Genomic DNA, 27,970 nt, shown 5'->3' with positions numbered 1-27,970 from the left:
CTGCACAGTTCTATCCCCGCGCTGGCCTCTGGAACAGCCTGTTTCTGTGTGTATAGGGACAGAGAGGGTGACAAAAGACTGAACGCTCCCTTACAAAACAAAACGCTTTTATTTGGTCCTTGGAGCCTGAGTGGAAATGGCCTATGGAGTCATCGAACAAGGAAGGGACTGATAGCTGATAAAATAGTCTCTGTGTTCGAAGAGCTGGTCCTATTTACAGGGTTAAAAATATTCACAGCTCAGAGTAAAAGGAGGCCCAGAGGGGAAGGGAATGTTTCTCTAGGTATAAAAACCCTCGCAAGCCCCATGGAGGCAAGGACAGTGGGTGTGCAAGCTGCCCACTGCCTATGGGGCTGCAGGACAGTGGCGGCCAGGTGGGGGGGGGGCCCAGGAAATGACTCAGGCGTCCATGTGACAGATAAGGGCTCTGACAAGCAGCTAGGGAAATGCTGGGCAGGTGGGCAGCTTGGCTCCCTCATCTAGGAGAGGAAGTAGTCACACCTTACATGTGCCTGTGATGGGACTGGGTTGGGGAGTGTCCTTCTTTGTGGACAGACTGAGGCCGAGGGACAGTGCTGATTGTGGCCAGAGAAGCTAAGGACGAAGCGCTTCTCCAGACAGCCGGGCAAGGTCTGGCTCCCAACCTGCCACCCCATCATGGCTTCGATCCTGGAAGGTGCTCCAGGAATTGCATAGTGTTGCAGGAGGGGCAGCTGTCCCCAAGCCCTGGCTGATGGCCACCAGGCATCTGCTTCCTGCAATGCGCCACTCATGTGCCAAGGCTATCAGGACCCTGCTCACTAGGCAGGGAGCTGGGCTTGGGAACAAACCAAGGGGGGGAAGCAGCAGATCGGAGCCTCCACAAAGGGTTGCCCAGGCTCTCAAGGCAGGATCATGGCCTCTGAACCCCCAGATCTGGTTCTCTGAACATATATCTAGACTGCCTCTCTATAGCAAGTGACCGCATATTCACAGGGCCTTGGCTACCTGAAGCTGTCCCCAGGGCTCAGGATAGAAGTACTGGAATGAAGCCCACCCGGCTCGAGGTATTCAGCATGGCAGCTGGGAGGCCTGGTGGGGGACTGAGGGTATTTGGAGTGTGGGAGGAGAGGAGGGAGGCCCAGGGGAGGCTGCACCCTGTAGCCGGCGGCTCCCTGGGCAGGGTCCTGAGATTCTGGTTCAAGCATCCTCCATTGGGGGTCTCCCTCATAAAGTGCACGTAGGGAAGGGCAGGTGGGTGGATCTGCACGTAGGCCCTGCCCTAGGGAACTGTAGTCATAGTGGCCGGGGTCCATGGAGACCAGCCACATCAGGTGTGAGTGGGGGGCTGTGGGTACCCCTAGAGGCCGTCCAGTCGCTGAGGAAGGCCTGAGCTGCCTTGCGATGTGCCAGGCGGTGGGTGATAGAGAATCCAGCATTGCCTTCCAGCTGGGATAAGATCACCAGGACCTGCCTGCAGGAGAGGGCCGATGAGGATCAGTGGGAGACCAGGGCCTAGGGTAGGGGAAAAAACAGCAGGTACCCACCTGTGCAGGGGTGGTACACTGTCCTGGGTGCGCAGGCTGCCACGTGTGGATACCACATTGAAGCTGTCGGTGCAATCACACTGCACATGCAGGTAGGACTTGGGGTGCCGGTTCTCCACTACCACGATGAGCCCCGCCCAGCCATGAGTCAGATAGTAGCAGGTCATGCCCTCTCGGCCCTGGGCACAGGCACAGGGTGGGTGGGCCAGGGCTGGTGGTTGCCCACCCGCTGCCCTCCCCCATCAGGACCCCACCCACCTCATGCCGCTCGCCCCGGCTCTCAGTGAGCAGGATGATGGCATCGGCCAGTGTGGTTGGCTGCGCCTCCACCGGCTCCACCATGACCAGCCTGGAGCTGTACACTGCGAGTACGTGGCCGGGTGGCTCGGGGGCACCTCGGGGGACCCCTGTTGAGGGGCTGGAGGCTGTGAGGGGTGTGGATAACGGAGCCAGCAGCTTTCCCGTGGGTGGGCTTTGGGGCTCAGAGGGTGGGAAGGTGGGTATGGGCCTCATCTGGCTGGGGCCCTTACCCTGGGCAGGGGGCCCTGGTGGAGCAGGGTTCCAGTGGTTGAAGGCACAGCACACCACAGCATACTCGCCAGGTTCCAGCATGACATCACAGTTCACAAACTTCTTAACAGCACGTTTGCTGTGGGCCAAGAGGCGGCCCAGGCTCAGGCGGCCACCGGTGCCAAAAGTGGCCCGGAACACCAGGATGCACAGATCCAGGAGGTGGCTGTCCACTGAATCCGAGCGCCTGAGGGCCAGAGATAACGGGCAGCATGCTGCTCATGTGGCCATAGCCATGAGCTTCTAGCTTGGTAGAGTGCTCAACCTGTTGCCTACCTGCTGCCCTCCTGGAAAAGGGCAAACTCCAGGGAGGCACGCTCCAGCACTGTCAGCGCGGTCACACCCACTGGTCCACTGGCAGTGCTTGGGAAACATCCCTGAACTCGTGCCTCCTGCCAATCTGAGTGTACCTTGCAGATGTCCACAGAGTCAAAGTACCTAGACAGTGAGGGAAAGGGGCAGCTGAGCAGAGTGCAGCCCAATGCCCCAGCTCTGGGATGCGGTGTCCACGCTACAGCCTCTGCTCTCAGCCTTCAGCACTCACAGCAGTCTCCCTGCTTCACCGTTCCCTTTTAGTTGTCTCCCACCACTCTTTGCCGGCCCTGGGAGTCCCTTAAGCAGAAAGCACTTCTCTAGGCTGTAGCCCTGTTGTGGTTTGCATGTGAAGTATCTGGTCCCTGGCTGGTGCTGCTACTGCAATCAGGAGGGAACTGACCTCATCAGTGGGTGAAGCCATTGATGAGTTCATAGCTGAATGAACAGGCTATCAAAAGGTGGTGCCTGGTTGGAGGAAGGACACTTCCGGGTTCAGGCCTGGTCTTTGAAGGATATGTGTGGCCTCTACCTGTCTGTCTCTGCTTCTTGACGGCAGCGAGGTGAGACTTTGCTCTACTATACCCTTCTGCCTCACCAGCAAGGGTCAGCTGATCATGTACTGAAATCTTTGAAGCCATGAACAAAGTAAGTTTTATTTTTGAGATGGGGTTTCATATTGCCCAGGCTGGCCTGAAACTCATTATGTACTTCAGGAACTTGGGACCCTCCTCCCTCAGTTGCTGGAGCGTTGGGATTACAGATGTGTGTGCTAGCATACCTATTCACTCCTGCTTTTAAGCCGTTCTTTCTAGCATCTGCCACAGTGACAGCAAACTGATACGGTTCCTGAATACCACGGGGTACAGAATGACACACACAAGCCCTGCTTCATATAAACCTAAATTCCTTGGCCAGACCAAGAGCTGCCTTTCAGAGGCCCGCAGGAGCTGAGACACAGACAAACTGCTTATCTAGACCAGATCCCCGAAGATCTGGCCACAGGAAAGGTGAGGGCATCCAGGTACCTGATAAAGTCACTATACTCCATCCAGAAAACACCCTCGCTGCTGCCATGTGGCATGAGCTCAGCTCGCAGGTGCCCTGGCCAGTGTGGCCACTCATCCGACCAGCTGCCATTCCAGGAGAAACGGCCCCAAGGGTTCCGGAGTCGCAGGAGCCTGGAGATCACAGGACTGAGAACCAAGAACCATGTGCCTTGTGCCCATGCACTTGTCCACCCTCAGCCAGTTGGGCCCTTACCTGGAGCCCTGAACATCACGAACATCCAAGATGGAGTAAGCATGGCGGGGGCGCAGACCCAGGCTCTCGTAAGCAGCATCATCTACCTTCATGTTACCTCCCCCACAGGAGGCACCCATGAGAAACCTGTTTGGGCAGAGTGACACTGGCTGATGGAATGGATGGACAACAGGGGAGATGACCCTTCCTGAACATGGGGGGTATAGTCTGGGACCCATGTGACACGTGCTTTCTGGATGAGCTCAGCGTGTCTGGGCTACAACAAGCTGGTTTCTGAAGGCTTGGGCCTGAAATGTGGGCAGTAGCAGTGCCCAGGTTCAGGGGAGGCAGGGATATTGGCATCCTCTTCCAGGACTAGAGCTTCTGTAGGTCTTTAGGTTTAGACTCTGCTAGACCAAGGTTCACAACACCAATGAACTCCTCAGGGTCCCTCTGTGAACTCTCTTGCCTGTCTTTTCCTAAGTGAGAGGTAATGAGATCTGGGCTCTTTCTAGGGTGGCTACCTAGAATGGCTATACTTCTTAGCTATGGCCCGCTAAGCATCTAGTTAGATGTGGCACAGGCAGAGGGCGCTGGCCCCACTTCTCCCACCACTCCACTCTTCTCCCAATGCCACAGAGGATGGCAGTGACCGCCTCTTACCCAGCCTCCTTAGAACTCAGCATTTTGGCCCAGATGAGGTCAGTATCAACAGGTTCTTCTCGGGGGTTAGTGGAGCTGACCTGCAGCGCCAGGCTCTCACAGGGGGCACCGGTGAGTGTGGCCAGGCCTTCAATGGCACGCCCTGCCTGGAGCGCAAAGTAGGAGCCGTGCAGCTTGGCCAGCGCCTTCTCAATGAGGGCCACCCACAGCTGCTTTCGTTGTGCCTGGGGGAGGGATCAGAGTCAGAGGTTGCCTGGCTTTCCGGCCCGGCCTCCCACCTTGTTGTCCCACCTGTGAGAAGAGCAGAAAGCCAGCCTCGTCGCAGGGCAGCATGTCGTCCACAAGCACTGTGGTCCATGTGCCATCCTTGCACAGCCGCACCTGGTAGGCACCCTCTGCACATAGGCTACGTGTAACCATTACCCGCTCCACGAGGTCAGGACGTTCAGCCAGGACTGCCAACGCACTCAGGAACCTGGATGGAGCCAGGCAACTTCACAACATGCCCACAACTGGACCAGTAGCCTCCATCCTCCCCTGAGCCTGCCTGTTCCTGGCAGGAACCTGGAGCCTCACCAGCAGTTCCCCAGCAGGCCCTGTAGGATGTCAGAGGGCCTCAGGGTGTGGAAGACTGACCACGGAGTGCTGTGGTCCCTGAAGACAGAGCAGTTGATTTCGTGGGGCCGCAGCCACTGCTTCACTCGCTGCTGGACGCTGTCGCCCACTGGGAAGCCGACAGATGCAGGCCCGGGGGGGAAGCTGTCATCCACAAAGTTCACACTGTTCTGTAGGGACCATGGCCGGACACTTAGGCTGGGCAGGGCAGCCTCAGGCCCAGAATGATTCCACTCTACCTTTTGGGGGAAAGAACCCCACCCTCCCAAGAGAGCTTTAGAAGGTTGGGGTGGGGTTCTTGCATATTATACTGACCTTGGTGCTAGGCAACTCTGAATGGTTTGAAGGGCTCACCATCAGGATGATCCTGAGTGGGCATGGGGACACATGGCCTTCCTGCCCATGACACTGTAGGCCAGTGGCAACCAGGCCACAGTGAGCATGTTAGCTTGGGAGATGGCACAGCTCCAGCTGCTCCTTCAGCTGACCCAAGGGTGAACCCACCCAGGGTTGAGGCTCTGCAGCTCAAATGGAGCACCAGGTATCCCAGCCTTAAGCTTTAATGGGGCATGCTGCCCTGTGTTGGACAGCCTCACTGTATCTTCATCTCTCTGTGGGCTTAGACACGGGAGGCCTGGGGGCCTCCTAGGCCTGGGAGCTGAGGGACTGTGACATGAATAGTGGAGGTAAATGTTAGTTACCTTGGGCCAAGCTGCCTCTCAGCCTCAGAAGAGAAGCTCCTTACCTCTCTGCAGAAAGCCACTATGTTCTCCCAGAGTGCCTTGGCCTCGCCCTCGTCTGTCTGCCTCCGCTTCTCCACATGCATGCTCTCCCTGCGCCTCAGGGGTGTAGCCCCCCGGCACTGGGTCACTAGAAGCTGTGGTGTATGGCAGGCTGCACAGTGCTTGGCCCGAGGCGTGTTGATCAGGGTGCAGGCAGGGCAGGCCCATTGGCCCAGGCGATCAGGCAAGAGGCGGGCAGCCTTGTGTGCTGAGGGAGCTCGTCCACAGCAGCCGACACAGGGGCCAGGCTTGTCGGCACCACAGTCGGGGCAGTGGGTAGGGGGCTCACTGTGCTCCTGGAAACCATGCAGCTTGGAGCCGCCACATGCTGAACACCTGGGGGCTGTTGTGGGGTTCCTAAGCGTGCACCTGGCACATGACCAGGTGGTGAAGTCAGGGCTGGAGGGGCTGGCAGGTGTGTAGCGCACAGTGTCTCCAGCCAGGTCAATGACATCACTGCACGACTCACAGCGGGCAGGGCTGCTCTCTGGGGCCTCCTCCTCCAATACACTCAGTCGCTTGCCTGGTAGCAACTCCTTGCCTGACAGCAGCTCAGCTAGGCGGGAGGCCCCAGCTGCAGCTCGTCCAGGGCCCTGTGGGGGCCCTTTGGAGCTTGTGGAGGTCGAGGACTGAGCAGCCTCAGGCACAGGTGGCTGAAGCTGAGGGGGAACCTCCCGGCGGCTTCTGGGCACAGGGTTGTTCTGTAGGGTGGGTGAGAAGGGGCTGAAGGGTGGTACCCTGGGGGGCTCCTGGTCAGTGGAGATGGGACCCTGGCTGGTGGAAGGAGAAGCAGCATCAGCACTTTCCCCAGGGAGGATAGGCTGGGATGGAGCAGGAACAACATGGAAGCCAGTAGGGGCCACAACCTCAGGAACCACCAGGGCCTCTGGGGGGATGCGAGGTAATGACAGTTTCCGGGGTCCCCCACAGGCAGAACAAGAGCTGGCCACTGGTGTGTTATGCAGTGTACAGCGCTGGCATGCCCAGCCACTGCCAGGCTCTGCCCCTTCCCCTTCGTCCTCCTGCTTCTTTTCTTCTTCTTCCTCAGAGTGCCCTCTGGCTGGCTCCATGGCTACTAGCCCTGCTGTCCGCACAGGGCCTGCTTCCTCCTTGCAGTTGCCCTTTGGTTCCACCAGTATGGTGGGTGGCTTGGGCAGGACCCCATTGATAATGGGCAGCAGAGGGGCTCCAGGAACAGGCTCTGGGGTAAAGCCACACACTTCGCAAGCCTCTTTGCCTAAAAAGTTCCGGAATGTACAACGTGCACAGGGCCATTTCTGCTCCTCCACGCTGAGCCGCAGGATCTGGTCAAGATCTGGCTTGTGCCTGGGGGCCTCACAGATGGAGCACTGGCGTTGGCCGGCAGGGTTCAGGAAGGTGCAGCGCGCACAGGACCACTCCCCAACTGTGGCCATAGACCCAGGAGAATGTGTGTGGCTGCAAGGGAAGAACCTGATTAGTGTGGCTTCTTTGAGGCCTAAAGTCACAATGATCCATGGGGAGGACACCACTTTTCCATGGAGGGTGACTGGAGCTGAGGTAGATGCCTGACTGGATGGAGAGCCAGCAATATGGAAAGTGTGGTCACCTTGCGGTCAGCAATGTTCTGAGGGACAATGGTTGGGGCAGTCTTCAGTCAAGAACAGCCTAAGCCTTTGACCAGTGCACATCCTCAGCTTCCCTCATTCATAGGTGCCAAGGGAGACTCCTTGAGCTCCAGGTCAGGGTGGAATCAGAGCTAAACCTGGGCATTCTGGTCTTTTCCTATGGGCTTAGCACACTCCACACCACTAGGCTTGTAGCAGGGTGGCCGTGAGTATTGGGAGGCTTGTGGATCCTTCTTGGAAAGGCTACCTGAGCACAGTGAGGACACAAAGCAGACACAGCGTGAGCCTGGATGGAGGTGAGGTTATGAGGCTTGCACCTTGCGTTATTCTAAGAATTTGACATGCTTCTGGGCTTTGAACAAATAGAATACATGGAGTGCAGTCCCTGGGCTCCTGGCCTGACTACCTGCTCCCAGGATGGGTCCCTCAGGCGGATAGAAAGGGTGCTGGGCTCCACAACAGGGATGAGCTGAGCTGCAAACACACTTCCACAGTATCTATCTGTAGAACTAACCATAGCTGCTCTGCCTCTGGGAAAATCAGTTGCCTTTTACAATGAAGCACGAAGTTATGCTTCTAACCTTTGGTTCAGGAAGAAGGAAAACATTCCTCTTCAGAAAAACAAACAAACAAACCAAATTCTTCCCTCCAAAAGATGACTTGCCTAAGGGCCCAGGGTTGATTCTCATTCTATCTGCCTGTGTAGGTTGGGTAGCCCCAGGAGAGACAGGTAGAAGCTGCTGAGATGCCCACAGCCTTGCCCACAGTGGGCAAGGCCTAAGTGGACAGAAGGAACTCTGAGAGCCCTGGAGCAGCAAGTAGGCAGGTGTACCAGGCTCAGGTCAGAGCCTGGAGATCACCAGACCTCTCTCCTCCACTCCTTTCCTTGGAGAGGGCTCATGGTTAAGGACAGAACACAGCGTGCCAGCAGAGAGGATGTCCCCTGACACCTCTTTCCCATACAAGAGCACTGTTGTCTCCACCTGCACATCTACTTCATAGCACAAGATGGGCATCCCAGAGGGCCCTAGTGGGCCACAGTGAGTTTGACAGGTTACCTCCCAGGAACCTCCTGAGGTAAGTCAATCCTCATGAAATGTTCCTAGGGGGCTCTCAGGGCATTCTCTGATTCAGCCCTAGGCCACTGACCATACAGACTGAGGAAGGTTGTGATGGCTAATTAATGCTTCCTGTCTACTCGGCTGGATCTGGAATCATACGGAAGACACACCTTGGCAGGATCTTTGAGGGTGCTTCCAGAGAGGTTTAACTGAAGAGGGACAATCCACTCTGTAGTCCAGGCAGGCCTCAAACTTATAAAGACTCTTCTATCTCTTCCGAGCAGCATGTCCCACCACGCCAAGCCCAGAATACCCACTCTGAATATGGACAGCACCATCCCATAGACTGGGATTCCAGGTTAAATGAAAAGGGGGAAAGGAGGGCCATTAAATCTGGTGACCTGAGTTTGACATCTGGGGATCCACATGGTAGATGGAAAGGATCAACTCTCATAAAGTGTCCTCTGGCCTCCACAGGTGAGCCACGGCATGCATGCATGTATACACACAACATACAATAATATGTAAAAAAGGAGAAAGCATGAGCTTCTTTGCTTCTTAACTGCAGCTGTCTCATGCGCCCATAGCCACACTCTCCTTGAATAATGGACTGTGTACCCTCTGTGATGGTTTAAATAAAAATGGCCCAATAGGCTTACATATTTGAATACTTAGATTTTCTGCAAGGCCTCGAGAAGGCACAATGCTATGAAGGTAAACTCCAAGATGCAATGAACACCCCATGATGCTGGAAATGCCAGGACCATAGGATGTCTGCTGAGGAAAGCTGCTGGAGTGGAGTGGAGCTGGCTTAAGAGAGCGGCTATGTGTGCTGGAGACAGCACAAGTGGAGAATGGGGTTATTCAAGGCTGTTGGAGTCTAGAGAACGTCACAATAAGCCACAGGTACAGGACGACACTGAGCTTCTGGGTATAGGTTTGGTTTTCCTTGGCCCTATTTTACTTTGCAATGCCCCATTTCCTCTCTTTTGGAAGGGGGTTTACTTACTCTATGCCATTGTATACTGGAATTATACAAACTTTATAGTTAAGAGACTGACTTGACTGTTGACATGAGCCAGGCGTGGTGGCTATAATTCCAGCACTCAGGAGGCAGAGGCAGGCAATCACTCTCATCCCTCTGAGATATACTGAGTCCCACCGACAAGCCCCTCTTTTTGATGAAATATGTACCCACAAAAACTGTAAGCTAAAATAAATCCTTGTTTCGTTAAGTGGGTTTTGTCAGGTACTTTGTTATAGCAAGAAGAAAAATGACTAATATAAATTTCAAAAATACTAGGGAGGAAGTTCAGGTGCTCATTCATCTCAGGAAACAGCCGGGATGGCCAGGGTCTGGCCCAGTTGAACCCAAAGCATGGCCATTGACTGGGTGAGAGGAGAAAGAGGAACCACACAGGAAACTCATATAGATGAGCCAAATCAGGAAGACTCCAGCTGTAGTATAGGACAGCTCCAAAGAAACAATGCCTAAAGATCAAACTTGTTCCAGAGGCCAAGCTGTGCATCTTCTGTAACCAGAAAACCTCTCAAGACCAAGGACTCTTAGGGTAATTCTGGTCAGCTGTGTGCTATGAACCTCCCAGGACCCCTACCCTTTACCCTCCTTGGTTCACCTGCTAATGCCCATAGTCCATGACCAGTCCTTTACTGAAAGGCCTGGGAAGGGACCCAGGACTCAAGACCTCAAGTCCATAGGCAAGACCAAACCACCACAAAAGTCTGTGTAGAGCTGAAGACCCAATAAAATCTGTATACAGAATTTGGCAAAACCTCTGAGAAACTCTCAACACAACAGCGAGAGTGTTGACTAGCATGAATGAGATATTGGGCTCGACTCCTAGATCCAGAAGTAAAACGAAATTAAAAAAAGGGTTTTTGCACTTGATTTTCTAGAATTCTCAACACAAATACTCCTAAATCACAGCACATGAGCTCACAGAAGTAGTTCCAACTCTTCAGGACACGGGCTTTGTTCTCGACTCCCTGGGCAGTGCAACACTCAGATTTCATGCAAAGGGAGGTGACAGGCTCCAAAGCTACAACAGGGTCTACCTGAGTAACCAGGAAATGAGCACTCAGAGGACCTGGAGGTTGCTGCATCCTGCTGTGGTCTTGGCAAGAAGTCTCTCCCCTCTTAGAAAGGACAGGTTAGCTAATTAGGCCACTAAAAGATGGGATGCCCTTGCTCCACAGAGCAGCAGCTCCACGCCCTACCCTTGCCAGTTTCTTACCCTGTCCTGAGGACCTATATAAGGGTGAGGGTAGTGTCTCCCTTTCTAGGGAGATGTACCAGGCTGTTTTCCTGGGCTGACTACAGGCTAGCCTGCTCAATTTTTCTGGATGGGTGTGTCCTCCTTACCTCTGTCCCTAGGCAGCCAACGCCTGAAGCAACTGTCAACTGATTAACCAGCCAGGTGAGGCTGGATATAAGCAGGGTTCCTATACTGGGCTCTCATTGGTGGAGGAAGGAAATCCACTGTACCTTGATCTCCTGGGCTCAGGTGATGAGTTGCCTTCTTACCCATACAATGGGTGTTACCCAAAAGGAGAATACCACCTCACTGGGGGCGGCAGTCCTGAGAGATATGATGAGGAACTGCTACTTTCTGCCCTATGCTTCTCCCAGTCCACCCAATGTCCTACAAACACTGGGGGAAAGGCTGTCTGTTTCCTATGCTTGTGCTGTGTTACTTCTGTGTGAGTATACACACATACGTGGGGAAGGAGTTCTGAAGGCCGTCCACAGAGTAGTGTCACCTTAGGCTTTCCTGCCACCTGTCTAGTGCAGTAACCTGTCATGTCCATCCCCTCTCTTCCAGAACATTAACACTGTTTATTTCTGATTCAACTCAGATGCCTGCTGCCTACTTAAGTCCTAGGCCTACTGAGAACTAGTACACACTGGGGATGCCAATTGAGGGGAAGGGCCTGGCAAGAGGCTGGAGTAACAGGAAGTAAAGACATCCTCAAGTCTTGGGTCTCTCTCTCCTCTTAATCCCACCTCCTTGCTTAGCTCAGATGAATCTGTCCAGCCAAACAGTTCTGGATGTCTTTAAATTTTTCCTTTCTTCACATAGCCCAAGTTGTATTTGAACTGCTGATCCTGCTTCTGCCTCTAGAGTGTTGGAATTACAGGCACACACTTTCATGCCTGGTCATAGTTCTGGATTTTAAACTCTTGTGATTTATTTATTTATTTATTTTGAGCCAGGGTCTCTCTTTGTAGTCCCAGCTGTCCTGGAACTCATTATGTAGACCAGGCTGGCCTCAAACTCAGAGACTCACCTGCCTCAAAATTCTTGTGCTTTAGTTGGGCAGTGGTGGCACACGCCTTTAATCCCAGCACTTGGGAGGCAGAGGTGGGCAGATCTATCTATGTGAGTTTGAAACCACCCTGGTCTACAAAATGAGTTCCTGGATAGGCTCCAAAGCTACATAGAGATCCTGTCTCAAAAACAAAACAAAAAATCTTGTGTTTTGGGGGGCTGGAGAGATGGCTCAGAGGTTAAGAGCACTGGCTGCTCTTCCACAGGACCTGAGTTCAATTCCCAGCAACCACATGGTGGCTCACAACCATCTGTAATGAGATCTGGTACTGTATCCTGGAAAGTGTATATATAATTAATAAATAAATAAATTTTAAAAAATCTTGTGTTTTAAATATACACATATATTAAGCAATATATGTATGTATATGTACCATGCACATCCTGGAGCCCTTAGATGTCAGAAGAGCCATTGGACCCCAGGAGCAGAGTTTCAGGTGGTTAGGAGCCACAATGTGAACTGAACCCAGGTCCCCTGGAAGAGTGGTGAGTGCTCTTAGCCACTGTGCCGCCTTTATAACCTCCCAAATCTTGTGCTTTTACTTCTGCTTTATGAGACAGAGTTTCACTCAGCAGCCTGCCCAGCCTGGAACTCATTATGTGGCCCAGGCTACACCAAACTCTCAGCAATGTTCTTTTGCCTCTTGCCGCAGCTTGCCAAAATCTGCAGCAACAGGGTGTGGTACACAATGCTGAGCAACCCCTCACCCCCAAACTCACTTAAAATTTAAACCTTGAACTTTCATTTACACACATGAACTTAGTAAAATATAAAAGCAGGAGAGCCACCCACCCACGTGATATGTACGTGGTGACATTCTCTGTTGGAGAGCTGCTTACTGACACAAGACAGAAAACAAGTGCAGCATACAGCCTCAGCACACAAAGCCACACTGGGCCTAGACATTCGATTCTTCACAGTTTTTCCTCAGGAGATACACACATACATATACACACATATGAAAACATGAGCTGTTCAACACCAACAGTCATCAGAAAAATGCAAATTAAATCAAGTAAAGCTCCACTGCACACCCTGCAGGATGGTTAGAGTCAAAGACAGATGATAGCAAGCATTATCAAAGTCAGGGGACACTGCCAACACTCTTGGTGGAATGTAAGTGGGCCAACCCCCGAGACAGCAGTGTTTCTCAGAATGTTGTGTAAACTCACCACAAACACAGCAGCAGCTCCAGATCAGGGATACACCCAAAACAATTAAACACATGCCCACATAAAACCTTCAGCATGAAAGTTTATAAACGGCATCATCATAAGAGCTAAGTGAGCAGACAAGCCAAACGTAGCTTATTCCTACAACAGAAGACCACAGAAGCATGCAAAGATGGAAGTCCGTGCTGCAATGGGGATGAACCTTAGGGACAGTATGCTGAGTGAAAGCAGCCAGTCAGACATGTGGTCACATGTGAAATCTCTAGAAAAGGTAAACCTACAAACAGGAAGCAGGTTAGTGGCTACCTGGGGCCAGAGCAGGGACGGAAAGACCACAAACAGAATCTCATTCAGGTGCAAACTAACTCATAAGGGTTTGTACAAAGCAATGAACTGGTTGAAGATGATCTGTACATGCATCGAGAACAGGTGAATTTGATGGTGTGTGGAGCTTTATGTCAACTTGATACAAGCTGGAGTCATTCTGGAAGAGAGCTCCTCAATTAGAAAATACCCCACTATCTGGCCTGTGGGCAATTCTGTGGTGCATTTTCGTGATTGATGATAGATGTAGGAGAGCCCAGCTTACTGTGGGCAGTGCCACCCTTGGACTGGTGGTCCTGGATGCTATAAGGCAAGCTGAGAAAGCCACAAGGAGCAACCCAGCAAGCAGCACTTCTCTATGGCTTCTGCATCAGCTCCTGCCTCCAGGTTTTCACCCTGAGTTCCCTCAATGACAGACAGTGCTAAAATAAATTCTTCCCTCCCCTAGTTGATTTTGGTCAATGGTGTTTTATCACAGCAACAGAAAAACTAAGACAGTGTATAAGTCATATTCTAATAAAACTGCTTAACAGAGTCAAAACTTGTATTAGAGATACTGCCTGGAGCATCCTGAGTACTAAGGGCAGGGAGGCACTGTGATGCCTTCATGCACATGAGAAACTGCACCATCTCCACTTGCTTGAAGATCCTTGCTATAGTGCCGCTTGTCCTGTCTCTCTGGACCTTGAATTTCCAGTGGTTGACTCTCCCAACCAGTAGAGTGACTCAGATCTACAGACTCATTTGGTCTCAGTGCCTCCTTCCAGCATCTCCTAAAGGTCACTTGTCAGCCAGCTCAGAAGGCAGTCTCCTGTCTGTGCTCTATGCCCAGCTAACTTCCTATGCCTGACAGATGGGTGAGTGAGCTGTTTGTGGAAGTCACAGCCATGCACTTCTCTGAGTAAAGAAAAGATCAGAGTGTTACCTGGGTTCTCTAGAACAGAGCAGGTCTGCAACCTGAGGTGGAACCCTGGCTATATAGGGGGTGCCAGATATCCTTCCTTTAAAAATGACATGCATGCAGGTAAAGGCTGTGGTTCCCCACAGCCAGACTGGCATCCCTAGAGACAGCCATACTGAAGCATAGGTACCACAGGCTGGGAAAGGGGAGCAGTGTTCAGTTCTGACAACTGTGTGAAACAAGTCAGCACTCTTAATACATGCTAGCTACAAGGGCTGAAGTTATCAGCCTCCAAGGCAGGGGGTCTCCAGACAGCCTTCATAGGAATTCAGAAGACCACGGGCAGGTACTGCTCAACAGTGGACATAGCAGAACCTCAGGCAAGGGAAAGCCTCAGACTCATCAGCCAAGAACAGCAAGAATAACCCCAGATCAGATAGCTCCTGCACCTTTAGGGGAAATGAGTTGACAGAGAGCACTGATAAACAGAGACCCCTGTTCTGAGCAAGCATCTGTGTCAAGGAGGGACACACTGAACAAGTCTCCTGCCTAAGACCCCCTCAGGGTTGCCCCTCCCCTCCTTCTTACCTTCGGGCCCGGGGACGTGGGTGCTGTCTGGTGACCAGAGCACTTCCCCAGACAGTCTCCCCAGGTCCACTCCTACACCAGCCAGCTGCTGCCGGGGGCCCTGGGTAGGGTGGCCCCCCAGGGAAGCCGTGGTCTGACTCCGTCTCGGCAGCCAAGGAGGAGGCGGAGCTCCCCATGGCCCCCCTGACAGTGGCCACGTAGAGAGCCGGGCCTGGTCACCTCTGGCCGGTGGCACACGAACGGAAGCATGGAGAGAGGAGAATGCCCACACCGGAGGAAGGGCAGCCGGCTGGTCAGTGACACAACAACAAAATAAACAGAATAAAGAGAGAGAAGAAACAGTGTGATTCACACAGAGGAAACTCTGGGACCTGGGAGAGTTTCCCAGTATGCCAAGTGGCCTGGGGTACACGAGTGGAAAGTGAGGTTCAGGGACCTGGGCATGACTTTAAAGTTGTCAGCACTGTAGGGTACATATAGACAAGCCCCACAAGGGAATATAGGCCAAAGACCAAAGGTCAGCTCCAAATGGAGCTGCAGCTCCCTGACTTGAGGCATATTAGGGTTTCAGGTTATCACCCTAACCTGAAAAACCATCCTCTCAAACTAGTCTCTAGTCTTCCATCAGAACAGTTTGCCTTACCACAGAGGAGACTATCGAGGGGACATTTAGCCCACAGGAAAGGAAAAACAATGAAGGAGCAGAGGGCACAGTGGAATGGCCCTTGAAGAGCTAAGAGGTCAGGGCCAAGCTGTGCCTTTAGAAGGGCAGCTGCTGCCTGTGTAAACACCCTTACCAGGCAAACCCTAGACCTGGAGAATGCCAGGGAACTCGAGAAACTGTCCATGACCAGGAGGAAGAGGGTAGATTTTTGTGCTGCAGGGAAAGCCAGTTTATACCTATTGGCAGTTGGGGAGACCAACACACACAGGGTGACTGGGTCTGTGTGTGTGTCCCCTCTTTGGGCACTAGGTTAAGGTGTCTGGATACGTAGACCATACACTTGTCCTGGTTTCAGCAGTTCCTACCCCTGGCTCCCCTACCACCCACTGACAGCACTTTCTCTGGCTTCTGAGTAAGCCTCTATAATACTGACTCTGGTATTAGGGTATAGATGAGGGGAGGCTGATATAAGGAGCCAAGAGACACACCTAAAGTACTATGGGATCAAGGGACAGGCCCACATGACATGTAACAGCCTGTGTAGTACTTCTGAGAGTCAGCACTTGACACCTGAGAAGACCACCAGCATCAAGCCCAAACCCTCTCCAACACACTCAGGCATGGGGTCAGGTAGTCTTGCAGTTGCAAGAGAGGTTGCAGTTAGAACCAGCTGTTTCTCCCATGAAGTAGTGTTTCTCAGCTACCTTCTGAGTTAGCATGTAAGGGACTGCTTTTGCCAAGGGACTGGCCCTATTGGCTTGGTGACCCTGTGATATTTGAAAGCTTTGAATTCATACTTTGGAATGGCTAGAAAACAAAACAAGCCAGGAGTTGTGGTGCACGCTTTTAATTCCAACACCTGGAAGGAGGAGGCAGTGGGTTTTTGTGAGTTCAAAGCTAGCCTGGCTTACAGTTGTTTTAATACCTGCAACTCCCCTCCCCCCTAAAAAAGAATGAAAGGGTATGAGAAATGAAACTTATGCGAGCTAAAATGTCACAATTCCCTTTTTCTGAAGACAGGGTCTCATTATGCAGCCCAGATTGCATTTCAACTCAGGGTCCTTCTGCCTCTGCCTCCCAAGTACTGTGACTACAAGTATAAGCTATCACGTCAGGCTTGAAATTCACATTTCAGTGTCTACAAATGGTTTGGCTAGACAAGGCTGTGCTCATTTATTTACATGCTGTCTGTGGCTTCTCTCAGAGATTACACAGCACAAGACATCACAAATGTTCCTAAGTGTTCCTTTACTTAGGGCTGGCCAGCCCAGATCAGACGGTATAGTACAGGTTCATGATTCCTGCAAGCCACACAAAAGAGGCACAAAACGAAGAGAGGGCTGGAGATCTGGCCAGAAGCCACAGTGGAGGAATTTCCAAAATCATCTTCTGACTTCTACATGTGTGTACATGTTCCCTGGCATCATCATCATCATCATCATCATCATCATAATAATAATGATAATAACAACAATAACAATAACAATAAAAGCTAAAAAAATAACAGGTGTAACTGGGTATGTTCAGACCTGTAATCCAGTACTAGGGAAGCTGAAGAAGAAATCAAGATTTCTAGGACAGTCTGGAGTACATGCTAAAACTCTGTCTCAAAAATGAACAAAACAGGGAGCTTGAGAGATGGTTCAATGGTTAAGAGTACTTTGTTGCTATTGCAGAGGACCTGGGTTGGGATTCCCAGATGGTTTACAATCATCTATAATTCCAGTTCTAGGGGATCTGACACGCTGTTCTGACATCCATGGGTACCAGTCACACATGTGATTCACATACAACATGTAGGCAAAACATTCATATATATAAATAAATCTTTAAAAAACCCACAAAACAATGAAAACAAAGATCAGGTAAAAAGATTTCAGCATATTTTGTGTAACCTAACATATCTAGAATGCTTTCCTTTCAGTATGAAATTATCACAAAAGACATACATTACTGAGTTACTAAGTATCCCTTTTTTGGTCAAGGTGCTTCTCCTGACTCCCTAGCCCACTTAGGGTGTTACTAAGTAACCTTAGCTAATCTTGCACTCTTACTGCCTTTGACTGTTTTCACATAGGGTCTTACAATGTATCCTAAACTGGGAGTAAACTCCCAATTCTCCTGCCTCAGCTTGCTGAGTACTACAATTATAGGCATGACCATGGCACTTGGCCCTGATCAAGATCTTTAGACTGTTTTCTAGCTCGACAAAGACATGTCACTTCCTGGGACTCGGCAGCCATGTGTGCTGTTGCTCTGCATGAGTATTAGTGAACTGCTGGTGTTGGTGACAGGATTCTGTTCCGGTGCCCAGCAACACATGCTCTGTCCACCAGTCCCACATTACAATGGTCACCCAGTGCACCTGCCTCTCCTGTGGTTGTCAGCGCTGGAACAATCCCCCAAACTGACAAGCCCTGGCAATACAGGAGACTCCTGTGAGAAATGCACCCCAGCATTTCTGATGCTCCTCTCTCATATTCAAACCCCGAGCAGGTAAGAGGGAGTGAAGAGTGTTGGGAGCTGGAGATGTCCACGGGGCAGAAACTGCTTACAATAGGGTCCTGAGGTGATCTACTGCCAACACTGGGCTTTGCCACATTCACTGTGAAAGCATGCACTAGACTCATGGGCTGCCTACCTGCTTCTCCAGAAGATATGAGAGTTCTGCATGGGCTTGAGTGCTGCTTGCCCCACAACTCCTGTAGTTCCCACCTATCCCTCTCTTCATCCTGTCCAGGGACTATCCTCCTCCTGTCTTTGTGCTTGCTCATTGGGGATACCTTGAGCATAGGATCCCTTGAAAAGGTAGGGACAGCACATTCTTTTTTTGCTAAGTGTGCAGAGCAAAGAAGAAAGGTAGGCAAGAAGAGCAATGCTCAGTTCTCCATGCTACAAAGTCCCAACCATATCCATTGTGAAGATGGAGAGAGTCCCTTGGTGTGTGGAGGAGCCTCTTGACTAAAGGCCACCTAAGAGATGCTAGCAGTCTTAGTACTCCCTTACCCCCCAACACACACACCAGAGAGCAGTTGGCTATTAGTTCTTTGTTGGCCTAGGGGGCCCTTTTACCTCAAGAGGCTGGCATCAGTATTTCTCATGTATCCCAAGCTAGCCTAAAACACTATGTAGCCAAGGATGTTCTTCCACTCCTGATCCTCCTGCCACAGTCTCCCAAGTATAGGATTATAAGCATGTGTCACCACACCCAACTGTACACGTGTGCTTCTTGAAACCCACCTTCCTTCTGCAGGCCTTTTGCCCAGCACCTTCTGTAGACCTGGTGGTTGTTAACTCCACACGTATGGTAGACAGCTGTATACAAGGTTCTACATGCCTTCCTTCTGGGTTCTGACAACTGCACTCAGGGACCTTTGAAAGGGTAGAAGGGGAATTCAGTAGCAGCCCTAGCTAGAGAGTGTTGGCTGTTTCTCTGGCTTGGCCAACCCTCTATAGAAGCAATTATCACACCCAGGCCACTTTGCCAGGGACACTGGGACCTCCCCTTTGAGGGAAGGAGGCTGGCCCCTCCCAGGTCTCTCCCATCTAGGCCAGAGCATACCAATATAATTAGCATGTGGTGACAGGCAGGGACACGGAAGAATGCCAACACAGGTGGATCCAGTTTTTGTTCACATTCTGGCTGCCTAGGCTGTACTCAAAGAGAACAGGAAGGAGAAGAGTATGGCCCCCATTATAGGTGGCAGGCCTGAGCCACCCCAAGGGCTGTCTTCTCTGACAGGATTTGCTGGTGGACAAAGCCCCCTCTCCTGAAAGCATTTCACTTGCACCTCCTTTTACTCCAGTTTGTGTGCTTAGCAAACACCCTTTGACTTCTGGGGCAGGTCAGGCTGTCTTAGGAGGCTGGACACAGCAAATAGTGATTCTCAGAGATCCTACCCCAGACGCTGTCTCGCTGCTACATGACTTAAGTGTAACCACATCAGTCTCCAACAAGAGGCAGAAGGGGCAGGGTGGACTAAGGGCCACAAGATTTGAGAGATAGGGTCACCCATCTTATCAGCCCTAGGGCTTATGCCTTTCCCACTTCAAAACAAATCAGTCAGTTCCTCCCTTATTTGCATTTGGGAACTGTTCTACTTTTAAATGGGACAGTGCCCTAGATCAAGCCTCAAGGAAGCAAGGAAGTGGGGCTGTCACTGTTCTGAAAGCCAAAGTGTTAATTATCAAGGTGGATTAGCATGTCCCCAGCCTTGGTCTGAGATGTTCTCTGCACATGCTGAGGGCAGCTGGAGAAGACCACCAGGACAAGCATGAGAAGACAGGATGACGCCTCCATGGATTCTGCACAGAACCACACAGGGTGTACTCTCTACATCAATAGCTTCTTTCTGTTGTCCCCAGCTCCACCTTCAGCTCTGAAGGTCCTCTGAGAGAAGGTGTTGGTCATGACAGTACATCCCAGGTAGGCCAGGCCCACAGTTCTTCCTCACGGGCGCTCACTCAGGGCTGGAGGTTGGGTGGGGACCATCGTGGCTTTCATAAGCCATGAGACTTGCCGGGCAGTGGTGGCGCATGCCTTTAATCCCAGCACTCGGGAAGCAGAGACAGGGGATCTCTGTGAGTTCGAGGCCAGCCTGGTCTACAAGAGTTAGTTCAGGACAGGCTCCAAAGCTACAGAGAAACCCTGTCTCGAAAAACCAAAAAAAAAAAAAAAAAAAGCCATGAGACCTAAGGGCTGCAAACCCACCGTGAGGGTCCCTTAGTAGAGTCTGTCTTTTTGCCCCACATTAAAACAGCCAAGTCAGTATTTCCTGTCCAGAGCTCCCAAGGACTTGTGGGATACCTCATTCTCAGGACAATCTGGGGGATATCACTAAGTCAAGGCCAGGGAGACCTTGTGTTTCAAGGGTTCTTGGTATAGGAAGTACAATGTCTCCCTGTCTCCCCATTTAGGAGTGCCCTGAGCACAGTACTCAACCTCAGTAAAATAAGAATAGAATGGGTTCTCACACCAACTGAGTAGAAACCTACCACACAAGCTCTTCCTCTTGGTAATTTTACAAAGGGCCATCTTCTCCCATTCTAACTGCAGTAACCCCAATATCACTCGTCTCTTGAGACAGTGCATGGCAAGACAGAACTTGAGTGCTAGCCGTACCTGGCAACAATAGCTATCCACCATCCCTTAGCGTTGTACCTACCAGGGCAAGAGGCAGTCAGTTTAGCTGTGAAACCAAGACCAAACCACTGCTGGGAAGCAACACCAACAAGCCAGCTCCAGAGGAAATGGCCTGGGGACAGGAAGTGAATCCTCCTTGAGAAACTAGGCTGGGATCTACCCCAGGGGAGGATGCAACCCTGTGAGAACTGGCTGAACAGCATTCCCTGAAAGCAGGCAGAGTGCTTCCACAGAAATGGACCACCCTCCGCTCTTGGAGCCTCTTTTTGGCCAAGACACCACAGCACAAGAATTCCAGGTGGGAGTCCCTGACAGGCCATAGGCAGACATCTCAGGTGGTACACCCAAGAGGGTATGAGGCCCAGGAGAGCCTCATACCAAACCCCACAAGCACAGCTTCCCCCAAAACAGTTTCTGTAAAGCCAGAGAGCCCAGCTGGCAGGGCAGAGGGCTGATCACCAGAGAACACCGGCCCGGAGAAAGGGGCTCTGCACTCCCACCTCTGCAGATCCATCAAACAAGCACGGCGCCTCATAACTAGCTCACCTGAGGCCACGCAGATGACAAAATGTCAGTGTGTCCAACTTTTGAACAGGCTGCCACAGTAGCACTCACCAAGACAGCACGCTCCTCCTATCAGGGTTTGGACTCTGGCCCAAGAATGCCAAATGCAGCCTTTGGGATTATCCGCATGAGCAAAGTCCTGCAAATGAATCATGACTGGCCATGTGGTTCAGGCCCTGCCCTCTTCACACTGCTATGGCCAGAGCCTCTATTTACTGCCCCACCTAAGCTTGTGCTGTCTAGGCACTCCTTCCCTTTAAAAGTTGTGTCTGTTCCCTAGCCAGAGACCACAGGAGACAACACGGTCTGCTGGCTCTTTACTGCCACTGCCACAGGAACCAACCTGGCCATGGCAAACAGGCTGCGGCACTCGTAGGACAACAGAGGGGGTTATTCAAGATCCTGTCCTGATGTTCCTCAACTTGGCTCTGCCCCTAGGTAGAGTTCATCGTCAGGGCCACAGATCAGTAGTAGCTGGCAAGGAAGCCTAGGCTGTCTAGGTACTGCCAGGGAACTGTGCCAAGATTGGGGCAGGGCTCAGGGGAACAGCAGAGTGTCACCAGGATTCCCTGGACTCAGGTCCTGGCACTGTTTAGTCACTCCAACTGCCAATGGGTAACCACTGTTTCAAGCTGCAAACCTCTGCTCTTCTCGGCACCTGCTCACTATGGCAGATGTTGCCATGCAGGCAGGATACTCATGTATCCTCATCCTGCACTTCCTTTCTGGGCCACTGCAACCTCCTCTACTCTCTTAGCCACTGCCTTCTCATATGAGTAATACTGGAGACAGTGGCCATCACCCTTCACCTGCACACAACAGAAAGGGTGTGAGCTGAACTCAGAAAGTGAACCAGAGATTCTACTGAAAATGAAAAACCCACCTAAGGGCCAAGCGTAGGATAAAGACTCAGGTAGAAGGGTGCTGTCTTAAAGCCTCTCACTCCCCTGAATGGAAGCCAGAACACGTCACAAGGTAGTTCTTAACCTTGAGTTTGAGATTTTTTTTTCCATTTTTGCCAAGTACTTCCTGGTCTCCAGCTCATAAGCAACTGAGAGTAGAGTTGGACGTAGCTGTACACACAAGCACTCCAGAGCAGGGGACTCTGAATTCAAGGCTAGCCTGGTCTACAGAGTGAGTCTCTCTCTCTCTCTCTCTCTCTCTCTCTCTCTCTCTCTCTCTCTCTCTCTCTCTCTCTCTAGGCTGGACCTCAGAACAGCAGTGGGGTCTCCAGCTGCAGGCCTGTTCAGAACAAACGAGACACACCGATCCTGCTGAGGTGAACTACGGCAGTTCTTGAGGCTGGGGCAAGGCTAGTCTGAGACATCTACAGCTGACCCTGCTGCCTCCTAGACAGGGAAACGGTCCCTGAACGGCCTTCTTTCTGTGTTTCTGGAGTTGCACACCACCTTCGCTATACACTATGAAAAGGGAAAATATGTTTTTTCAAAATGTTGCCAGGAAAAGAAAGGATTTCAGTTTTTGGTTCCTAAGTTCAGTGTTGTTTGCTGTGGATATACAATTTTAAAAAAGAAGGTAGAAGGTAGTCTGGTGGCCTTGCCATCAGCAGAACAAGAATCCTAGGGCACTCAAGCTCACTGCTGGCTCCAAAAGGAGACAGGAGCACTAGGGGGCCATAGCAAGTCTGGCAGCACTTCCTTCTCCAGTAGCTCTGGCCTTTCCACATCTGCATAAAAGCAGGCGCTCCAAAAACTGTACAACTCATTGATTTTTCCATCAAATGGTGTATGGTCAGCAAGATTAAGAAAGGGACAGAAAGTCTGGAAGTTCTTTATATCTAAAGGGCAACTTTTTAAGAACCCTGGAGGAGGGCATGGGAGCAACTTCTGCAGCAAAGAGCATTCCACAGCTTTCCCATCCTATTAGCAGCGGCACGGCTGCACCTTGACATTTTCAAACGGCAACTATCGACATGCGTTTCTTCCACTATCCCAAAGCTCTGCCCAAGCCCATCCTCCAGCTTAGCCACCAGGGAAGTGGGGAAAGCAGTATCAGGGAAGCAGGAGGTCATGGCTATGCATTTGGCAATGAAAGAGAGTTGAGGCCAATGCACATACTCCCCTTGGTTTCCTAACATGGAGACTTGAGCAAACCTGCCCTGGTGCTTGGTGAATCCTTAGAGAGAGTTGGCTACATCACTGGCTTCCCATATGGCAGCTTGTGCAGAAGAATACAAAGAACAGTGAGACCATTCAGCACCTTAGAGCCCCACACTATCACTCCTGTATCTCCACACTGTAGTAGAGAACGTCTGTCTGACCAGCCTGGGAAGCAACACGTTGCCCACATCAAGATGTTCTTTGGTCCCCTGGCCACAAGGTTTCACATGGTTATGCCATGACTCACAAAGTGGCAATCATGTGGCTAAGCAGGTTTTCAAGCACAGCCTCAACCCTCAGCCTCCTCTGTAAGTGACACTTACACAAGGGTCATAGGCTGCTAAGTTCCTTCTCAGACTGAGAAACAAGATGAGGCCAGGTCCCTGTTTCCACATGAGACTACATGCTGCCCTTTTAGATAAGGAGAGCTCTTCAACCTTAGAAGTCAATTGACCTGGGGCTGGAGAGATGGCTCAACAGTTAAGAGCACTGGCTGCTTTTCAGGACCCGGTTCAAATACTCCCAGCACCCACATGGCAGCTCACAACTGTCTATAACTCAGTTTGGATCAGGAATCTAACACCGTCACACCAATGTGCTTAAAATTATATATATAAGTCAACTGACCCAAGGCTACCAATGGTCAGCAGCCAACTGAGGATGTTTATTGGCTACCTGCTCAGGGTAGGGCTGGACTGAGTTGGGTACCAGGACCTTCTAAGAAATAACATACACGACTTGAGAAGGGGAGACTCAGGAAGCTGGGGTGCCCCCGGTAGACCCCTCAGGATAAACCAGAATGGTATCAGACGTATAAGGGTCAAATGGCTCCAGACAGCCAAGACATACCAGGAATGTGGAAAGGTCAAATGGCAGAGCGCATCCAGCCTGAGGGGTTAGGAGACTAGGAACATCTGGAACCAGGAGCACATGCATTTCAGGATGCTCTTGTCAGGTGACATAGCCAGTATGAAGTGGGGACCAGGCAAGAGATGCACAGCCAGGAAGAAACAAAACAAAACAATCCACACCCCTGGGGAGGGGGAGGGGGAGAGACAGGAAGTGTCATTTTTCCAGGCTTGAGCCCAGAGCCTTAAGACCATAGCTGTGTTTTTCACATTCTGCCTCCCAGGCCAGGCAGTGAGGACCCCAGGATAAACCAATGTGACAAGTTACTGGTGATTTTGGCTTTCTGTGTTTTTTTTTTTTTTTTCCAAAGAGTTCAACATTTTTTCATCTACCGCTTTTTTCTTTTTCTTTTTTTTTTTTTAAATTTTGCTCTCTCAGCCCCAGCCATTGTCTAGGGGAGTGAGAGGCAGCGCTGACCTTAGAGAGCACATGTCTGGACAAAGAACTACTCTACCTTCCTCGGGCTCTGAACTGATCACCTCATCAACAGCACACACACGGAAGGCTCTTCTTTCAAGTCCCACCGGTGAAAATGTGGAAGGAGAAAGGGGTTCAGAGACTCAGAACTCCACCTACCCCTACCTTGACAACTGCTGTCCTCCAGCCTCAGTTTCCTCAACTGTAAAATGGGGCTTACCTTTTTTTAAAAAAAAAATTTATTTATTTATTTATTATGTATACAATACTCTGTCTGTGTGCATGCCTGAAGGCCAGAAGAAGGCGCCAGACCTCTTTACAGATGGTTGTGAGCCACCATGTGGTTGCTGGGAATTGAACTCAGGACCTTTGGAAGAGCAGGCAATGCTCTTAACCTCTGAGCCATCTCTCCAGCTCCGGGGCTTACCTTTTTGACCCCAAGGCCCGGATAATGTACAATAGGGGCCAGGAAGGCTTGGGAGTAGACAAAACCTGACAGTCAGAAGCAGGGCAAAGTCTGGATACAAGGATGGAGAGCAAAGAACCCATTTCTTCTGGAGGCCAAGCTGAGGCTTCTACCCAGATGTGGGGTCAGGGCCTGGCTCCTCCTGCTCTCAGATACCATGGCCAGCAGAGGTTTTGATTGGTAAGTGTCCCCATAAAGCTGAACAGTATCTGGAGCCATGGATCCAGCAAAGCTTAAATCTGCCTTCCTTGAGCTCACTGACCTGTTTGCCATTCAAACAGTTCCTGGGATTCTCAGATGTTGGGAAAGAAATAGGAGCATCACGCTGGAGCAGAAGACCACAAAGGAAGTAGGATCAACTACCTCATGGAAACAAGGTTGCTCTTCAACAAGACGCAATTGTCCTATTCTACAGAACTGTGGTCCTGAGGACATCCCTGACAGCCAGACTCTGTAAGCAGGGAGAAACTCAGAGGCAAGCTCCAAACTGAGACAAGGGAACTGCCACTGGGGGAGCAGAACTCAAGTTCCTTACTGAGGAGAGGTTCTTCCTGATGCGGGTATTGCTGACCTACAGTGCCAGCCCCAAACGCCCACGAACGTTCTCAAGTTCTCGGCTTGGGTGTTTAAGAGTCCTGCAGCTCGGAAAGGTATCCTGTTTTAGAGTCTAGGTGTTTCACGGTCCTGTTACTGGTGTCTAGTAACAAACTGCAGGGACCCTGGGAGCCAGCGCAGCAAGGGCCATCTAGCCACACAAACGGGTTCCCAGATCAGACCTAGAAGGGCCCCCTTTCCAGACAACAAAAAGAAAATCCCGCAGCTGTCAAGGGGCCACTCTGTAACTTTCCCAGCCTACTGACAGGCCCACAAAAACAGAAGAAAGTGTGGGATGGGAGGGCACACAGGACGCCCTACGCGCTACTCTGCCGCCCCAGGTAGCTTCAGATTTCTTCAGGCAGAGCCCCCACTACATATACCTTCGTACAGAGTGGGCCAACGCTGCTTAGTCCCAGACAAGAGGGCACTCAAGGACAGGCAGGCACTGAGGGTCGCCTGCGTCTGAGGTTCCTGGGCTGGCCTCGAGTGACCCACACGACCAGCCCTTCCCTCTCACCCACGAGCCACAAACCAGGCTGTTGCTCCCAAGGCAAACACGGAGTATCCGGGCTGATGCCCCGAGGCCGAGCTCTATGAGTCCCTAGGCCGGCTGGCCCGCCGCCTACCGTGGAACTCACCTTAGCGAGCCGGCGGCGCCTTCTCAGCGCTCGCGGTCGGGCTAGGCGGGCGCGGCCCTGGTGCCGGCCCTCAAACGGTTGACCCACAACTTCAACCGGAGGGCACTAAGGCCCCCTTTACGCCAGCCGCGATGCTCCGCCGGCTTAGCGCGTTTCGGACCCGAAGCTCTAGTCTCGGCCCGGCAACCTTACGCCGCCTCCGTAGCGCCCGCCGTCCCGCCCGGCCCACCCGGTACGCCTTACGCCTTCTCCGTAGCGTGGCGCCCAGCCGGGGCCCGCGGCTACGGCGCGTCGGGGGCGCACGCGGCACTGGAATCGCGCCGGAACTACGGCTCCCACAGGGCAAAGCGACGCCGCTCAAGGCACGCCGGGAGTTATAGTCCACGGACGGTTATATTCCCTGCCCTCTTTCCCTGCGATCTCGTCCTCCCCACGATTCAGGTAGTAGTCCCATGCCAGTTTAATGAGGCGCGTTGGATCCGGGGAGATAATGGACTACAGCTCCCAGGATGCTCTGCGAGGGACCGCTGGGCAAAGCTCGGGTGGCCGTCTTCGCTGCCTGAGCCTCACTGCGCCAGGGGGCAAAGTTGATAGTCTCGGTCACGGTTGTACAAGGTCTGAGGCGGTTATCTGCGGCGCTGGGTCAGAAGGTGATCCAGCCCAGCCTGGCTGCATGAAGTGCTCTCCACCTCCCCCAACCCATTCAGTGGCTTCTGGCTTCTGTCCCAGTGGTCTGAAGCAGTAATCGTGCTGGACCTACTTACGTATGCCAGATAGGCACATCTCTTTTCCTAGAGGAACACTGGCATCTAATTGAGACATCTTCCCAGGTCCTAGGAATGATGTTCACAAGAAGCCCCAAGGTATTTCCCTTTAGGACCCATTGGCTACCAGAAGTAACTGAATTGCTCCTAGCTACTTGTCCTTTGTAACCCAAAGATGCCCTGAGAATCAGGCTGCAGAGCGGAACGTACATAGCAAAGGGAAACAAAGAAGTCCCTGGGATGTTCTGCACTCTGGATATTGTATGAGAGATTGGGTGACATTTGCCCCAGGACCCAGAAAGCCTGAGCCTAGCTCAGTAGGGCCTACAGGTACTTAGTCATGTTTCTGGGAAATCATTCGTGCTCTAGAAGTCAGCAAGCTAAAGAGAGGCCATTGAACTCAAGATGCTGTGTGGGGACACCTGTCCAATGTGGGAGACAGCACATTCTGGCAACACTGGAGGAGAATCTGGCATCTGAGCACTCCAAGAGAAGCAGTGGGGTTGAACCCACTGACAGGGTGCTTGAAGTTACTGCTAACTCAGCAATAAGCATTCACTCTATGGACTCCTCGGTGAGTCAGGCATTATGATAAGAAGATAGACAAGGGGCAAGATGGATCATTCATCCAGAAGCCCGACTAGACTGACATCAGTAGGTGAGCTTCATGGTTGAGTCAGAGGAATGGCCAAGGTGGATCCAGGACAAACTCTGCAGCATCTCTGGTCACTATGGATCATCCTTAGTGCATGAGGAACCCTGCAGATCACACAGCAGACTTTGGAGCATCCCAGTTTGTTGGCTGAGCCCTGATCTATGCTAGTGTAGTATGGGCCAGAAGATAGAACCCTGGTGAGTGGTTAGACAACAGACAGCTTGTCAGAGTCAAGAAGGGCAGGGACACTTCTGTAGGACAGAAGCCACAGATCAACCCGAATCTTGAGCAGATAGGACCCCACGCTGTTCTGGGATTT

General features: G+C 51.7%; 1 protein-coding gene across 10 annotated transcripts; it reads right to left on the bottom strand.

Moving 5' to 3' along the window:
- Nucleotides 1-90: 90 nt before the first annotated feature.
- Nucleotides 91-26,507, bottom strand: Capn15 (calpain 15). Of its 10 annotated transcripts, none has more exons than XM_050133771.1 (13): nucleotides 26,233-26,507; nucleotides 18,619-18,750; nucleotides 14,715-15,003; nucleotides 5,674-7,147; nucleotides 4,890-5,098; nucleotides 4,605-4,788; nucleotides 4,314-4,537; nucleotides 3,672-3,797; nucleotides 3,437-3,589; nucleotides 2,373-2,534; nucleotides 1,785-2,283; nucleotides 1,527-1,705; nucleotides 91-1,453 (listed from the first exon to the last, which is right to left on the bottom strand). In XM_050133771.1, the coding sequence occupies exons 3-13, from the start codon at nucleotides 14,888-14,890 to the stop codon at nucleotides 1,276-1,278; spliced, it is 3,564 nt and encodes a 1,187-aa protein (XP_049989728.1). In that variant the 5' UTR covers nucleotides 14,891-15,003; nucleotides 18,619-18,750; nucleotides 26,233-26,507; the 3' UTR covers nucleotides 91-1,275. The 10 variants fall into 10 exon arrangements, 9 of the variants coding, with proteins under 9 accessions (XP_049989728.1, XP_049989787.1, XP_049989955.1 ...); XM_050133830.1 differs by lacking the exon at nucleotides 26,233-26,507 and adding an exon at nucleotides 21,068-21,118; XM_050133998.1 differs by lacking the exons at nucleotides 14,715-15,003; nucleotides 18,619-18,750 and adding an exon at nucleotides 21,068-21,224.
- Between the last annotated feature and the right edge of the window lie 1,463 nt (nucleotides 26,508-27,970).

Source organism: Alexandromys fortis, unplaced genomic scaffold (genome assembly GCF_014885135.2).
Source record: "Alexandromys fortis isolate MF-2015 unplaced genomic scaffold, M_Fortis_MF-2015_v1.1 scaffold_29, whole genome shotgun sequence".
NCBI lineage: Eukaryota > Metazoa > Chordata > Mammalia > Rodentia > Cricetidae > Alexandromys > Alexandromys fortis.
This window is presented reverse-complemented; position numbering and strand designations above follow the sequence as displayed.

Bases quoted from the DNA above. Each gene is read 5' to 3' on its own strand.
- Capn15 (XM_050133771.1), bottom strand. From the start codon at position 14,890: ATGGGGAGCTCCGCCTCCTCCTTGGCTGCCGAGACGGAGTCAGACCAC. The intron at 2,284-2,372 runs GTAGGCAACAGG...TCTGGCCCTCAG, and splicing joins CTTTTCCAGGAGGGCAGCAG to GCGCTCGGATTCAGTGGACA. The intron at 1,454-1,526 runs GTGGGTACCTGC...CCTCTCCTGCAG, and splicing joins AGTGTACCACCCCTGCACAG to GCAGGTCCTGGTGATCTTAT.